Source organism: Electrophorus electricus, chromosome 1 (genome assembly GCF_041902795.1).
Source record: "Electrophorus electricus isolate QZ-2024a chromosome 1, ASM4190279v1, whole genome shotgun sequence".
Taxonomy (NCBI): Eukaryota; Metazoa; Chordata; class Actinopteri; order Gymnotiformes; family Gymnotidae; genus Electrophorus; species Electrophorus electricus.
This window is the reverse complement of record NC_137497.1, coordinates 569,055-587,500: the sequence shown is the minus strand read 5'-3', so window position 1 is coordinate 587,500 and position 18,446 is coordinate 569,055. Positions and strand designations below refer to the sequence as shown.

Sequence of the window (18,446 nt, the reverse complement as noted above, 5' to 3'; positions counted from 1 at the left end):
TAGGTGGGTTAGGGTTAGAGCAGTAAGATCAGTGGGTGAGTTAGGGTTAGATCAGTAAGATCAGTGGGTGAGTTAAGGTTAGATCAGTAAGATCAGTGGGTGAGTCAGGGTTAGATCAGTAAGATCAGTGGATGAGTTAGGGTTAGATCAGTAAGATCAGTGGATGAGTTAGGGTTAGATCAGTAAGATCTATCTCTAACATCTACTGACCAAAATCATGTTTTTTTCTTATGAATCTCTCTTTATCACTCTTGCTGCTTTCTTTTTTAACAGAAATATGTTTCCTCCAAACCTAGTACAAGCCTGTACCCAGCAGGTAAAGCCATTACACTGTCTGTGGTTTCCAGAGTTAACCCTAACCCTAACACTAACTGTCATAACCCTAACCCTAACACTAACTGTCATAAACCTAACCCTAACCCTAACCCTAACTGTCATAACCCTAACCCTAACCCTAACAATAACTGTCATAAACCTAACCTTAACCCTAACACTAACTGTCATAACCCTAACCCTAACACTAACTGTCATAAACTTAACCCTAACCCTAACACTAACTGTCATAAACCTAACCTTAACCCTAACTGTCATAACCCTAACCCTAACCCTAACAATAACTGTCATAAACCAAACCCTAACCCTAACACTAATTGTCATAAACCTAACCCTAACCCTAACTGTCATAACCCTAACCCTAACACCAACTGTCATAAACCGAACCCTAACCCTAACACTAACCGTCATAACCCTAACCCTTACCCTAACCCTAACACTGTCATAACCCTAACCCTAACACTGTCATAACCCTAACAAAGTCATAACCCTAACCCTAACACTGTCATAACCCTAACCCTAACACTGTCATAAACGTAACAGTCAGAACACTAACACTGTCATAACCCTAACCCTAACCTTAATCCTAACACTGTCATAACCCTAACCCTAACCCTAACACTGTCATAACCATAACCCTAACCCTAACCCTGTCATAACCCTAACCCTAACACTGTCATAACCCTAACCCTAACACTGTCATAACCCTAACCTTAACCCTAACACTGTCATAACCCTAACACTGTCATAACACTAACACTGTCATAACCCTAACCCTAACCGTAACCAGCCTTGTTACATACACCACCACAGCACCAAGCACTTACCCTTACACTTCATTTTGTTTGCACTCTTCTTTTTTTGTCTTTCCCTCTCCCTCTCTCTCCTCTCCCTCTTGTTCTCTTTCTTTCTCTCTTTCTTCCTCTCTCAGTTTAGGACCCAGTATGGTAAGCGGGTGGTGACAGTGAAGGTGGTGTTGAATGAGAGTGCCTCCGCTCTAGCTAATGGCTCGGGGGCGGTCCGTTACGAGGAGGAGATCCCAGTTCTGGGGACAGTGAATGGCATCAATGCGCTGGGCTTGGTGGTCTTCTCCATGTCCTTCGGCCTCACCATCGGCGGGATGAAGGAACAGGGCCAGCCCCTGCGGGACTTCTTTGACTGTCTCAACGAGGCAATCATGAGGCTCGTTGGCGTTATAATGTGGTGAGTAGGGGCAGAGGGCAGAGGGCGTTCAGAGGACACAGGCCTCTGGGGTCAAAAGATCAAATGATTCACATCTTTAAGCAGTTGGCGGTCTTGGTTCACACAGAGCCACACAAAAGAAACACACAGAATGCGACTCACATTCCTCATTCAGGTCGTTGTGTCATCCCGGGCTGGATCTCTGCTCACAGTTCTCATCCTCTCAAGGATTTCATTACTTTCAAAATGCTTTTGTTAGTAATGATGTGCTTTTATTTATGACTTTTTTCACTTTCATGGACATATACAAATTTGAGTGCTGTAGCATTGTTGGTCTTGAACACAAGATTTGTTTGATTAAAGCAATTTTCTTTCAAGTTTAGTTGACAATATCACAGGATACTGGAGTTCAAGAATCAGTTGTGGACAAGTTGATATCAGATAATAAACTTCTGCTTCCACTTTAGTTATAATCAGATGATAAATTCCTGCTTCCACTCTAGTTGTAATCAGACGAATTTACTGAATATATTATCTAGATCAACAGTGGTGACACTGAATGTATTCTCATTGGCTCATAATTTGTCCTTCTTTAATAGTGTCCTAATCTTAACCCTAACCATAACCCTAATTTTAATCTTAACCCTAATTTAGGGTTAAATCATAACCCTAATATTAACCCTAAACCTAACTCTAATCTTAACTCTAAAACTAATCTTAACCCTAAAAATAATCTTAATCCTAACTTGCTCTTCAATTACATTTACAGCAGTTAGCTGACACTTTTTTAATCCAAAGTGATTTACAATTATGAGTGAGTACAACTTGAGCAGTTGAGGGTTAAGGGTCTTGCTCAGGGGAAACAAGGCAGTGGTGGGATTTGAACCAGCAACCTTCTGATTGCAAGTCAAGTAAAATCCCCATGCCCAAAAACCCTGATGCCTGGGACCTTTCTACAGTAACACCTTGACTTCAAGTGTTCAGAAACACTTGAAATAAAATGAATGAACAACAAATACAGAGTCAACATCACAGGTGTTTGCGGAGCAAATTGTACTCCTCAGGTGTAATGTGGAGTGTGTTTTTGGCAGGTACGCTCCTCAGGTGTAATGTGGAGTGTGTTTTTGGCAGGTACGCTCCTCAGGTGTAATGTGGAGTGTGTTTTTGGCAGGTACGCTCCTCAGGTTTAATGTGGAGTGTGTTTTTGGCAGGTACGCTCCTCAGGTGTAATGTGGAGTGTGTTTTTGGCAGGTACGCTCCTCTGGGTATCTTGTTCCTGATTGCGGGGAAGATCGTAGAGATGGAGGACCTGTCTGCCATGGGGGGACAGCTGGGTATGTACACCATCACCGTCATCATCGGCCTCCTCATCCATGCCATCCTCGTACTGCCTACGCTCTACTTGCTGGTCACACGCAAAAACCCCTTCGTGTTCATTGGGGGTCTGCTGCAGGCTCTGGTGACTGCCCTGGGCACGTCCTCCAGGTGAGGATGCACCGCACACCTGAACTACCACACACCGCACACCTGATCTACCACACACCACACACCTGAACTTCCATACACCACATATCTGAACTACCACACACCACACACCACACACCTACCACACATCTGACCTACCACACCCCTCCACACACTGCACACCTGACCTACCACACACCTGAACTAACACACCACACACCTGATTTACTATACACATACCACACACCTGACCTACCACGCACCGCACACCTGAACTTCCACACACCACACACCTGACTTACCACACACCTACCACACACTGCACTCCAGAAAGAGCACACTAAGACACTCCAGTCAGATACCAATTACATCAGTGGCTGATGAGGCTCTCCTCCATACCTCACACATTCCACAGATCACACACTCTCCTCCATACCTAACACATTCCACAGATGACACACTCTCCTCCATACCTAACACATTCCACAGGTCACACACTCTCCTCCATACCTAACACATTCCACAGATGACACACTCTCCTCCATACCTAACACATTCCACAGGTCACACACTCTCCTCCATACCTAACACATTCCACAGATGACACACTCTCCTGCATACCTAACACATTCCATAGATCACACACTTTCCTCCATACCTAACACATTCCACAGATCACACAGCTTATCCCCTGTATCCTTCCAATAACTTCACCACACACCTTCACATAACAATGCCTCAGCCTGTAAGGAATCATACCAAAATCATGTGTGCCTGTGTGTATTAATTTTTGTGTATATGTCTGTATGTGTGCATTTGTGTGTGTGTGTGAACAGCTCAGCCACTCTGCCCATCACATTTAAGTGTCTGGAGGAGAACAACGGTATTGATAAGCGAGTGACACGCTTTGTCTTGCCGGTGGGAGCGACCATCAACATGGATGGCACGGCGCTCTATGAAGCTCTCGCTGCCATCTTCATTGCTCAGGTCAACAACATGGAACTCAACTTTGGACAGATCCTCACCATTAGGTACACACACACACACACACACTTATACACACACACACACACACTTATACACACACACACACACACATACACACACACACACACACACACACACACACACACACACAGATATATGATACAGCTGATGGGTTATAACTGAACCCTCTCTCTGTCTGGCTCTATATTCACCTCTCACACACACATACACTGAATGTACTTTATTACAGACACCCATCTGGTAGTGTTCTGGACTTCGTTTGGCATTCCCAATCACAGCCATTCATCCCTGCATACATTCCACTACATTCTCCCAGTGGCCACAAATTCAATGGAGGCACTGACATGCTCTGAACAGCCTGTTCTACTTCGTCCCAGAGATGCTCTACAGAATTAAGATTTGAGAACTGTGAAGACCAAAGAAGGAAAACTCACCATTATGTTCCTTGAACCAATCCAGGACTATATGACCCTTGTGTCATGGTGCATTGTCCTACTGAAAGTGTTCTTCTGAAACCGGGCAATCAGCTGCCATGAAGGGATGAACTTGGTTGGCCACAATGCTTAGATACATCCTACTTTCCAGACACCCATCTACAGGTATCAGAGGATACAGGGTGTGCCAAGAAAACATTCCCCACACCATTACCCCATCTCCACAAGTCTGGACTGTTGACCCCTGACAAGAAGGGCTCATCAATTCATGCTGCTTGTGCCAAATTCTCATGATACTCCATACACTACATACGATAATCTGCATACTCCATACTCATGATACTCCATATACTGTATACTCATGATACTCTATATAATCCATACTCACAATACTCTCTATACTCCATACTCACGATACTCCATATACTCCATACTCACAATACTCCATATACTCCATTCAAAATGCCACAAGGTCGGCTGTTTTTGAAATACTGGTCCTGGTTGGTGTAGGACTGACCATGACCATGTCTAGTCCAGGACTGATGACCATGACTATGTCTAGTCCAGTACTGATGACCATGACCATGTTTAGTCCAGCACTGATGACCATGTTTAGTCCAGCACTGATGACCATGGCTCATTTGAATTGTCCTGTTCTAGTGTGGATTTACATTTCCACAGAACACTCGATGAGCTGATTTTATGCTTATGGTATCATATCTAATTTTCACACATGGAAGCGCTAATCATGAAAGATCCAGCAGAAGTGTGTAACAAAGTGGCCATTCAGTGTACACACATGCACAAACACACACACACAAAAGTTTAAAAATTACTTACACACTTTGGATAGTAGTGGTTCTCACTGTCTTGTGTATTTTTCACATTCTCAGGAAACCAGGAAACCAAGCTTTTATGAGAATAGAATATATACTGTTTACTATTTATTGTTTACTGGTGAAATTTAAATTTTATGTGTGTCTGTGTGTATGTACGTGTTTTTGTGTGTGTGTGTGTGTGTGTGTGTATGTGTGTATGTGTGTGTGTGTGTGTGTGTGTGTGTGTGTGTGTGTGTGTGTGTGTGTGTGTGTGTGTATGTGGGTTTGTTTGCTTGCCAGTATCACAGCAACTGCTGCAAGCATTGGAGCAGCTGGAATCCCACAGGCTGGTCTGGTTACCATGGTGATAGTGCTGACATCTGTAGGACTGCCCACTGATGATGTCAGTTTGATTATCGCAGTGGATTGGTTCCTGTAAGTGCACTATTTTATATCTTATTCACCATGGCACAGTATATGACATGTGCTGCAGGAGACAGCAAAAAGCTTTAGTTACCATCCCTTAGCTTTGGATGTCATATCAAAGCTTTAGATACCATCCCTTAGCTTTAAACATCATACCATAATGTCCTACTACTGTAATGCAAAATAATGTCCTACTACTGCACAATAATGTGCTACTACTGCACAATAATGTCCCACTACTGCACAATAATGTCATATTACTGTACAACAATGTTCTACTACTGCACAATAATGTGGTACTATTGCACAATAATGTCATATTACTGCATAACAATGTTCTACTACTGTACAATAATGTCCTACTACTGCACAATAATGTCCTACTACTATACAATAATGTCCTACTGCTACATCTTTAGTCCTACTACTATACAATAATGTCCTACTGCTACATCTTTAAAAACGTTTTTGACAACTTTAAAACTTCACGCATTACATCCGAGGAGAAGAGTGTCTCATGGAATGCACTGATGCTGCTTCTAACTGGTATTGGGCTTTTGCATAATATCAGCAGACATAAAAGTTTCTTCTGAAACTCAAAGGTCCATGTACTCTGTGTCCAAACACAAGTTCTGCAGGACTAGATGTGAAGAATGACACTCCAGTATCTCTTCTCATGCAGCAAGCAGAACAAATCCCTGCCATTTCCTGTCTCACAACAGCAGTTCCGAAACACAGCTTTTAAAGACTTATTAAAATGCCACAGAGCCCCTTGGTACTCTGGGTACTAAGAACTCAACACCATGTTTTTTATAGTCAAACATTTGTAATGTGTGAAACACTTCAGAAATGTGTACCTGGATCAGTCTGGATCAAACTGAATATGCAAAAGAACTTCACGAAGGCCTGAGTGATAACAAGAGCATACGTAGTGGTATTGTCTCAGGGAAATTAGGTACTGCACACATAATAGTGAACAAAAACTGGTTACCTGATTTTGATTTAGGCAGTGGTCACACGGTTCACCAATACTTGAACAACTCAAATGTTTCAACAAGAACTCGGAAGCCATAACTGTCTATGTTAGAAGGATGCGATATGCAGAAGTATATTGAACAGACATGTAATTGTTAGATGAAATATGAAACTTAACAAGTGTTCTTTCAGTGTTTCATTCACAGCATTTAGCTAACACTTTTATCCAAAGCAAATTAAAATTAAGGCTGATTGTAAATACAATTGTAATTGAGGGTTAAGGGTCTTGTTCAGGGGCTCAACAGTGGCAATTTGAAGTGGTGGGGCTTGAACTGGCAACCTTCCGATTACAAGTTGAGTACTTTAACCCTGAGATACCACTGCCCATAAGTCATAGTTTCATAATTTTTGGCTAAACCTCTTTGTCTATCTCATTCTCTCCATCTGTTTCTCCCTCTCTCTCTGTCTCTCTCTTTCTGTCTGCAGAGACCGTCTGCGAACCACCACTAACGTCTTGGGTGATTCGATCGGTGCAGGAATTGTGGCGCACCTGTCCCGACATGAGCTGCAAGCAGCTGACATGGAGGCAGGGAACTCCGTGTGTGAAGAGAGCAACACCAAGAAGCTGCCATACCATCTGGTGTCTCAGGAGAGCGAGCATGATTGCAACAAACTCCACGACAGCGAGACCAAGATGTAGTGGCTCCACCAGCCCCACCCTCCTGCCCTACCACACCAACCATCTCCTACTCTCCTACCATACTCACCTTAACCAGCCTTCAGTTTCCACACTGTCCCATCCCTCTCTCCACCCAAACTAGTCTCAGTACTGTGAACCAGTAATACAGCACTGTTACCCAATTAGACAGCACTGTCACCCAGTAATTCAGTACTGTGAACTGATCCAGTCATACAGAACTGTGACCCAGTAATACAGTACTGTGATCCAGTAATACAGCACTGTTACCCAGTTAGACAGCACTGTTACCCAGTTAGACAGCACTGTTACCCAGTAATACAGTACAATGAACTGACCCAGTCATACAGAACTGTGACCCAGTAATACAGTACTGTGAACCAGTAATACAGCACTGTTACCCAGTTAGACAGCACTGTCACCCAGTAATACAGTACAGTGAACTGACCCAGTCATACAGAACTGTGACCCAGTAATACAGTACTGTGAACCAGTAATACAGCACTGTTACCCAGTTAGACAGCACTGTAATACAGTACTGTGACTGTTTTAATGGTAACAAAACCAATGTCAATTTGTACAGAAAAAAATAAAAATGGACTGTTTTGATCATTTCCTTGTGTGAATTATTTCTATTTATGATTGCTGAAGTGTGCACAGCAGTGATTGTGTACAGTGAAGGTATAAGAAAACAAATCTTGATTCAGGAAAACATCCGTAACTGTACTGATAAACATCAGACTGACTGCAGTATTTACTGTGGTTATTATTGCGTTGATAAACATCAGACTGAATGCAGTATTTACTGTGTTTATTATTGTGTTGATAAACATCAGACTAACTGCAGTATTTACTGTGTTTAGTATTGTGTTGATAAACATCAGACTGACTGCAGTATTTACTGTGTTTATTATTGTGTTGATAAACATCAGACTGACTGCAGTATTTACTGTGTTTATTACTGTGTTGGTAAACATCAGACTGACTGCAGTATTTACTGTGTTTATTATTGTGTTGATAAACATCAGACTGACTGCAGTATTTAATGTGTTTATTATTGTGTTGGTATATAGGGTTAGGGTTAGACACTTCATTAACTAGGGTTAGGGTTAGACCCTTCATTAACTAGGGTTAGGGTTAGACCCTTCATTAAGGGTTCCCAAGCATAGCCAAAGAGATCTATCACCCAATCATCACACATTCTCTCATTCCTCATCACCGGAATAATGAGTACACTCTCCTGTCTACAATTTCACCTGCCTATTTAAACCTGTTTGTTTAGTCCAGTTTTTGTGAAGTATTGCAACTACCCTTAGTGAATACTGAGTGTTTATTTCTACGGTCGGCTTATGGTATTGACCCTATTTTGTTATTCTGTGACTTCTGCTTTACCTGATGTGTGATTTGCTCTGCTGGTATTTGACTCAGACTGTTGTTTTCCTGGCTTGATAATGTTTTTGTACTGGTGTTGAATCTTGCCTTGTCTATGACTACAATTTTGGAGTCATATAAAAAAGTTGAGTATGTCATCTGGGTGGCAATTGATGAAGTACAACTTGTTTTAGAGTACTGTGTCTGTGATTGTTGCCAGTATAAGGGCTTAAGGAGAAGTCAGAATGTGTGATATCCAACATCTCATAAGCATCAGGCGCACACACAATATTTCTTTCAAAATGCTAGATTTATTGACATGATCCAGTTACAAACAATTAAACTAAAACATACTTGGAATTAAATGTTTTTGATTCAGGGTCAAAGTTAATTTCTTAAAAACTGACAGGACTGTGGATGGATGACAGGACTGTTGATGGATTACGGGACTGTGGATGGATGATGGGACTGTAGATGGACGCAGGACTGGATGAATGATAGAGCTGTAGATGGATGACAGAGCTGTGGATGGATGACAGAACTGTAGATAGATGACAGGACTGTGGATGGATGACAGGACTGTAGATGGATGCAGGACTGTGGATGGATGCAGGACTGTAGATGGATGCAGGACTGTGGATGGATGACAGAACTGTAGATGGATGCAGGACTGTGGATGGATGACAGAGCTGTAGATGGATGACAGAGCTGTGGATAGATGACAGAACGGTAGATGGATGACAGAACTGTAGATGGATGCAGAACTGTGGATGGATGTCAGGACTGTGGATGGATGCAGGACTGTGGATGGATGACAGAACTGTAGATGGATGCAGGACTGTGGATGGATGTCGGGACTGTAGATGGATGCAGGACTGTGGATGGATGACAGAACTGTGGATGGATGCAGGACTGTGGATGGATGACACAACTGTAGATGTATGCAAGACTGTGGATGGATAACAGGACTGTAGATGTATGCAGGACTGTGGATGGATGATGGGACTGTGGATGGATGATGGGACTGTGGATGGATACGGGACTGTGGATGGATGACAGAACTGTAAATGGATGCAGGACTGTGGATGGATGCAGGACTGTGGATGGATGTCAGGACTGTAGATGGATGACAGAACTATGGATGGATGCAGGACTGTGGATGATGACAGAACTGTAGATGGATGCAAGACTGTGGATGGATGATGGGACTGTAGATGGATGCAGGACTGTGGATGGATGACAGGACTGTGGATGGATGTCAGGACTGTAGATGGATGCAGGACTGTGGATGGATGACAGAACTATGGATGGATGCAGGACTGTGGATGGATGACAGAACTGTAGATGGATGCAAGACTGTGGATGGATGATGGGACTGTAGATGGATGCAGGACTGTGGATGGATGACAGGACTGTGGATGGATGACGGGACTGTGGATGGATACGGGACTGTGGATGGATGACAGAACTGTAGAGGGAGGCAGGACTGTGGATGGATGACAGAACTGTGGATGGATGCAGGACTGTGGATGGATGACAGGACTGTGGATGGATGACGGGACTGTGGATGGATACGGGACTGTGGATGGATGACAGAACTGTAGAGGGAGGCAGGACTGTGGATGGATGACAGAACTGTGGATGGATGCAGGACTGTGGATGGATGACAGAACTGTAGATGGATGCAGGACTGTGGATGGATGACAGAACGGTAGATGGATGACAGAACTGTAGATGGATGACAGAGCTGTGGATGGATGACAGAACAGTAGATGGATGCAGGACTGTGGATGGATGTCGGGACTGTAGATGGATGCAGGACTGTGGATGGATGACAGAACTGTAGATGGATGACAGAGCTGTGGATGGATGACAGAACAGTAGATGGATGCAGGACTGTGGATGGATGTCGGGACTGTAGATGGATGCAGGACTGTGGATGGATGATAGAACTGTGGATGGATGCAGGACTGTGGATGGATGACAGAACTGTAGATGGATGCAAGACTGTGGATGGATGATGGGACTGTAGATGGATGACAGGACTGTGGATGGATGTCAGGACTGTAGATGGATGCAGGACTGTGGATGGATGACAGAACTATGGATGGATGCAGGACTGTGGATGGATGACAGAACTGTAGATGGATGCAAGACTGTGAATGGATGATGGGACTGTAGATGGATGCAGGACTGTGGATGGATACGGGACTGTGGATGGATGCAGAACTGTAGATGGATGCAGGACTGTAGATGGATGCAGGACTGTGCATGGATGACAGGACTGTGGATGGATGACAGAACTGTAGAGGGAGGCAGGACTGTGGATGGATGACAGAACTGTGGATGGATGCAGGACTGTGGATGGATGACAGAACTGTAGATGGATGCAGGACTGTGGATGGATGACAGAACGGTAGATGGATGACAGAACTGTAGATGGATGACAGAGCTGTGGATGGATGACAGAACAGTAGATGGATGCAGGACTGTGGATGGATGTCGGGACTGTAGATGGATGCAGGACTGTGGATGGATGACAGAACTGTAGATGGATGACAGAGCTGTGGATGGATGACAGAACAGTAGATGGATGCAGGACTGTGGATGGATGTCGGGACTGTAGATGGATGCAGGACTGTGGATGGATGACAGAACTGTGGATGGATGCAGGACTGTGGATGGATGACAGAACTGTAGATGGATGCAGGACTGTGGATGGATGTCGGGACTGTGGATGGATGCAGGACTGTGGATGCATGACAGAACTGTGGATGGATGCAGGACTGTGGATGGATGACAGAACGGTAGATGGATGCAGGACTGTGGATGGATGACGGGACTGTAGATGGATGACAGAACTGTAGATGAATGCAGGACTGTGGATGGATGCAGGACTGCAGATGGATGATAGAACTGTAGATGGATGCAGGACTGTGAATGGATGCAGGACTGTGGATGGATGCAGGACTGCAGGTGGATGATAGAACTGTAGATGGATGCAGGACTGTGGATGGATGCAGGACTGTAGATGGATGCAGGACTGCGGATGGATGACAGAACTGTAGATGGATGCAGGACTGTGGATGGATGATGGGACTGTGGATGGATGACAGGACAGTTACAGCTCACTTATCTTTCCAACTCACACAGGAAATCCCATCAGAAGACACATGGAAGTCGTAATGTAAATGTAAATGTAAATGTACTGTCCCCTCTGGAGCTCCTTCTCCATCCTCAGGGTGGTAAGTGCTTTCTCTGGGGCTTTACCAGGCCACGGCAATAAAGGCTTTTCTGCACCATAACATGCAGTAAAGGCACAAATGCAAAGTAGTTGTCAAAAAATACCTGATAATACTTCCCTTCCGGTGGTGCACACAAAGCCATCGCCACTTTACCTCCAAGGTCTTGTTCTGTCCTGCCATCTTTCTCCCCACTTCAAAGTCACACACATATCCACCCATATCTGCGCTTGTCCACATTTTGTAACTTCTCTTTACAGGCTTGTGCATTACTGCCCTGGTCACTTTCACCACCACTGTCATTTTAATTTCCATTCTGTCATTTCTGGACTCCATAACTGCCCTGATCTTCCTCGTAATCCTCACCACTGCTCTCACTCTCACTACATGAAGAATCTGACAGAATGGCTTCTACCAGCAGTCTTGATACCTCCTCAGCATGTTTGTTATACCTCGATGCACTGTGAAATACAGTATGTCAACATAGCTGTGTGAAACAAACAAAGAAACAGCATTATAATATAGGCACAATGTCTATGTAACCATTTCTCCATATTATCCTGTGTTCACCCTAAGTGCACTGTAGTTACTCTGGGTAACCATAATGTTGAGTCATGTGACCCTCTACTTCTCATATTTTACTAGGCAAACCTCCACATTTTATCCTTATAAAATGCATGTTGTTTAGTTTATTGTTTAGTTTTATTATTTTTAGAAATTCTCACTCTATAGCATGTTATGTACAATTAAAAACTACAGCCATACATATAATACCAACCTGGATCACCTGGTGAGCAGATCTGGACAGGCTCCTGCAACAAACCCACAGAAGCTACTGTTCTTACATCACTTCCTGTGTGCTACTTTTTTAAGAGTCCCCTAAACACCCTGAAACATTTTCAGAACATGTAGATGCTCCATCTTTAAACACCAAAGTGGTTTCTAAGGGTGACCACGATGCCCCAGAGCCTCTTACCTGTCATATATGTTGTATGTATGTGTGACACAAATAGGCAGCACTAAAATGTCTAAAATGCTAAATAGTGAGGCAAAGTGAAATGACCAAATGTTTTAGTTAATAAATACCTAGTTACACATGAAAAGGACCTAGGAATACTAGTTCAGCACATATTATTACACCTCTTAGGTTATGTAGGTAAATAAGCTTAACATTAACATTAGCAAATGTGACTTCTACACAGTCAAGACTGTAAATCTCTCGGTAGCATACATAGTTTTCTGGGCTTATTCAAACATTATCTAAGCTTATATACTGCAGACAACAATATCTGTGCTTTGTAAGAAATGTGATAGTACCTAGATATTTGTGAATAATTTTAAAAGATAACAATGCTTTTGGCTTTCCAAGCTCTGCTGTTGTGTGTTAAAGGTATGGATTCTCTCAAGCAACAATGTCAGATATGATATGGAAAATTTATCAGATAAGCCTTAGAATCAGAAATGTCCCATGAGTCTCATAAATCAACAATGTCAATTTCAATTTTGAACTACAGGATACCTGTTGCTAAACTTTAAGTTTTCATGTTGTGCCTCATTTTTTATTTGTGTTGTTGGTTAATATGAAAGTCACAAAAAACACCCTTTCTCTTGCTTTTTGAATCTGACTGCAGAGAGTCCAGACTGCAAAGTCTAGAATGTGCAAATCCAGAATACATGAGATCAGACTGCAGTAATTCCAGATTGCAGTGATTCCAAACTACAGGAAGATCAGACCTCAGAGTCCAGACTGCTTTGCGTAAGTGAAGCCAGCTGGACTCTAAGGTGTGACTGAACTCGGCCGCTAAGCTGCACGGGTATGTTCCTGGTGCCATAAGTGAAGCTCCTTCTCCACACTAATAAAACACTCTTCAGCCTTCAGTCTTTTGTTCATGTACTCAAACTATTGTTTGTTTTCCACAATTACACTATTGTCTGACATTTTATGTCAGTGATGAATGCTGTATTGCTACTGTTATTATTCCAGCACGTAAAGGAAACCTGATAGGAGGTAAGTAACATTGGCAGAGTGTGTGACCTACCTATGACCTCTCTGAAGCTTTGTGTCTCCAGCCAAGCTGATTCTGATGCACACAATGGCACAGGTCATCAATACACCAACTCACAACAGACACCAACAAAAATAGAGGCTCGGACAGATTCTTTAGTGAAAGCTATGCACCAATTAATGGTAATCAATATTTCATTCATTATGCTTTATCATAAATACAAATACAGAAAGCACATTTAAAGTGTAAAAAGTGTAAAATACTGAAAAAATGTACCAAATTTGGGTATTATGCTAAAAAAGTGGCAAAGTTTGAAAGAACACAATAGCTACAAATGCGTAACTGTGATGTGGGCAGGGAGGGAGTGAGACACAAGTGAGAATAAAGAGTTTCTTTATTTTCCATCTTAAATAAAGTTAACAAAAGAGCACAGTGGCAAGCTGGCTAGAAAGAACAAAACAAACCATAACATTTGAGCTGTTAAAATAAAGTCTGCTCAAAACAAATTGTAACATTTGAGCTGTTAAAATAAAGTCTGCTCAAAACAAACCGTAACATTTGAGCTGTTAAAATAAAGTCTGCTCAAAACAAACCGTAACATTTGAGCTGTTAAAATAAAGTCTGCTCAAAACAAACTGTAACATTTGAGCTGTTAAAATAAAGTCTGCGCAAAGCAAACCATAACATTTGAGCTGCACAAAACAAACCATAACATTTGAGCTGTTAAAATAAAGTCTGTGCAAAACAAACCACAACGTTTGAGCTGTTAAAATAAAGTCTGTGCAAAACAAACCACAACGTTTGAGCTGTTAATGGGTTAAGATGCTGAGGAACGTTACGCTGGTGAGGATGTATTCCATTATCCCCTTTCTTGGACATCAGAGTGTGTTCTGTTGCCTCTTTTGTTTGACATCAGAGTGCGTTCTGTTGCCTCTTTTGTTTGACATCAGAGTGTGTTCTGTTGCCTCTTTTGACATCAGAGTGTGTTCTGTTGCCACAACGTTTTTGTTGGACATCAGAGTGTGTTCCGTTACCTCCTTTTGTTGGACATCAGAGTGTGTTCCGTTACCTCCTTTCTTGGACATCAGAGTGTGTTCTGTTGCCTCTTTTGTTTGACATCAGAGTGTATTCTGTTGCCTCTTTTGTTGGACATCAGAGTGTGTTTCGTTACCTCCTTTGTTGGACTTTGGCGTGTGCTGTATGTGGGCATCAACACACTCTGGGGAAGAAAGCCATAAAAGCTGTGTGTGTGTGTGTGTGTGTGTGTGTGTGTGTGTGTGTGTGTGTGTGTGTGTGTGTGTGTGTGTGTGTGTGTGTGTGTGTGTGTGAGATGTGATGGTAATGTATCTCCCTAAACAACAGAAGGGCTGTCGATCCCCAAAACAATACCTACTGAAAAATATTTAGAACAATACAGGCTTTGTATTGGATACTTTGGTTGGGCTTGGCTCACTGAACCATGGCAATAGCATTTTACATGCAATTTCCTACATTTTTCATATGTTGTGCTATACGTGTTTTATTGTGCTATACATTTTACATTTTAGTTTCTAACAAGCACACACTCATACACACAAACCACATACCCTTTGAGACTAACCCCAGACGGACCCTTATCAGGGCTGTAAAGGTAACGTGAGAGTAGGTGTGCAGTGTTGAACCACTTGAACGTCTGAACCTGAACTGTTCAGTTTTTTGTTAATTTACTCTTGCATTTATCCTAGTTTTTCAAACATGCAGATAATCAGTCACTTTCAACCCTCAGAGAAGTGATAGTGAAAGGTCACGAGGAGTCAAAATTTTGACAGTTTACAAAAAAGCCCTTTATATTATATATTTTGATTAAATATTATTCTGAATAATAATAATAATTTATAATAATAATACTTTTACTTGAGTACAGTGTCTATCCTTCTTTGGCTACTCTATTTTGCCAAAAAATAAAAAGCTACATAAATTAATTTATATATGTAAAATTAAATACAGTTAATTTAAATAGAATAAATCTTCATCGCATCACGCATCCGGAGTGTCTTCATCCCACATTGTACCCAGCTGTAAATGGCACCATATCCTGAGCTGGAATGTCACTGCCTCTTTTTGTCCCTTGATGTGTTGATCACCTTTTTAATGTGCTAATGCGTACGTCAGAGACAACTGTTTATGAGTCGGGACCTCATGAGATACAGAAAACTGGGGATGTATGACCCCATTGAAACACACTCGGCATGTTCCTTCAGACATGGTGGATGGAGCAGTTTGTTGTATTACCTTTGAAAATGCAAATCAATGCCCTACAAAGTTTACAGATTTGAGAAATATCTGACGTCCACACTACTTAAATATCTGACTGTACATTGCCATCACATCCACACTACTCAAGTATCTGACTGTACATTGCCATCATGTCAACACTACTCAAATATCTGAGTGTACATTACCATCACGTACACGCTACTCAAATATCTGAGTGTACATTACCATCACGTACACGCTACTCAAATATCTGAGTGTACATTACCATCACGTACACGCTACTCAAATATCTGAGTGTACATTACCATCACGTACACGCTACTCAAATATCTGAGTGTACATTACCATCACGTCCACACTACTTAAATATCTGACTGTACATTGCCATCACGTCCACACTACTCAAATATCTGACTGTACATTGCCATTACATTCACACTACTCAAATCAACTCCCTTTTGGACACCAGGTCCTTAGCTATCGTGCTGCTAGGTGATGTTGAATTGTTTTTAAATGCATCACAAATTAATTAGGCCCTATGATAGGGCCATATATAATATGCCAAAGAGCACAGCCGTCTTGTAAGCAGGTATTTACCTTGATTTGTGAATGTATCATGGATCCACTTTATTACTGGCCATCGAAGTTTTTGTGAAACATTAATAGGAGCACATAAAATGTCACGATCACTACGATTCGTTTGTAAACTAGATGCATGTCTTCATATTCGATCATGATATAAGAGCATCAGATCAGCCACCCCTAGCGCCTGTTGCTATAGAGTTCAGGACTGAACTGAGACATTTCATTGCATCTCCATGGAATGATATTGAAGTGCGTTTCATTGCTGGAAATAGAATTCTAATGGATATTCTAATTCTAATCTGATATTGGGGATGTTAGTGTTGAAAAAGAATGTGGACTCCTTACATCTTTCAGCTGATATTATTTTAGGAGCCATTTTTGTGGCAGGATTAGCTTGCTCATTGACAGTAGAAAAATGTGAATGTTATCAATGTTTTTGTGGATAATGTGGGAAACGAATGATTGTTTTGATTTGCATATTAGGGTATTAGGGTACAGCCTACGTTTGCAGATTTCATTGTGAATATGAAGCTGTTTGATGCCATCGCCTTTAAAGTCAGTCTTCTGAAATATTTCTTGATGTTCATAAACTTTAACTGTCCATCACATCCATGACACTGATCATTCTTGAGTTATTCAGTAGAGTATCATCTGACCCAGATATGTTGCATGGTAAGGCAGACATTTTGCCCATGAAAACAGTGCCTGTGACACTTTTCTTGAAACAAACATGTCTGGCCAATGATGGCCTGCAAGGCTCAAATATCAAAGCAAAACACAGCAGTGGTCTGAAGGAGCTATGGTAGAAACACTGAGACCTTTTGAGTTAACCATGTCCAGTCTGTGACCATCAGAGTGTGTGGGTCCAGTCACGTGCTTTGAGAGAACAAAACATTAGCATTATTGATCTTAGGGTTGTTAACGTGTAGTTTAAAATCACCAGCCTTGTGCTATCCTGCCATCTAGTGCTGAGACCTGAAAGTACAACTGGAGTTCACTATGCCTCTCGCTACATTTGCAGTGTTTTGTTGTTGTTGTTGTTGTTGTTGTTGTTGTTGTTTACACTAATATTAATGATGCCACTTTAACTTGGCCTTAGACCCACTTACATTTACTCTTTATTGGTGAGTGAAAACTTTGTAGTCCAAAAAGGTTCTCTCAGTAAGTTCTAACATACTGGACGTTACCTATAACGTTACTAATTAAACTATTTTCCAAGCAATCAAATCATTATTTCTGCTCTGTGATCAACAATTATCCAGTACTATAGCCCAGAGAGAATGAAACGCAGAGTAAAGAAATGGTATAGTGGAGGTCAGCAGTAAAATATCTGAAGTGAGTCTTATAGCTTATCAGTCACGTTTTTTTTTTTTCATTGTTTTACTTTCTGAAATATGAATATACTCTTCGCGCGAAGCTGACACTACCGAGCTGATAACATTTCTGGTCAGCCTACTAATAACACAACATGCACATCAAGACTGAGACATCTTTTGGTTTTAAAAACATTATTTGTATATTAACAAAGTTGCTTTCCCTATAGTGGCAAAACGGCAAACATATTACGTAAATAATAATTTCATTAGAAATTAAATCTTTTTATCATGATGGAAAACTGGATCCTCCATCTTCTAGTCAGTGGACTGTAA

At 41.8% G+C, this 18,446-nt stretch overlaps 1 protein-coding gene across 3 annotated transcripts in view; it reads left to right on the top strand.

Annotated features, from left to right (window-relative positions):
• The window catches only part of slc1a3a (solute carrier family 1 member 3a), a 19,011-nt gene extending 11,062 nt beyond the window's left edge, over nucleotides 1-7,949 (top strand). For 2 of the 3 annotated variants that reach the window (XM_035526499.2, XM_035526501.2), the window contains exons 5-10: nucleotides 274-316; nucleotides 1,265-1,536; nucleotides 2,767-3,000; nucleotides 3,816-4,010; nucleotides 5,540-5,674; nucleotides 7,127-7,949. In XM_035526499.2, the coding sequence (XP_035382392.1) occupies nucleotides 274-316; nucleotides 1,265-1,536; nucleotides 2,767-3,000; nucleotides 3,816-4,010; nucleotides 5,540-5,674; nucleotides 7,127-7,340 (1,093 nt within the window). In that variant the 3' untranslated portion in view covers nucleotides 7,341-7,949. The remainder of the gene's footprint in view (nucleotides 1-273; nucleotides 317-1,264; nucleotides 1,537-2,766; nucleotides 3,001-3,815; nucleotides 4,011-5,539; nucleotides 5,675-7,126) is intronic. The other variant, XM_081704696.1, reaches the window with a different exon arrangement.
• Nucleotides 7,950-18,446: the final 10,497 nt, after the last annotated feature.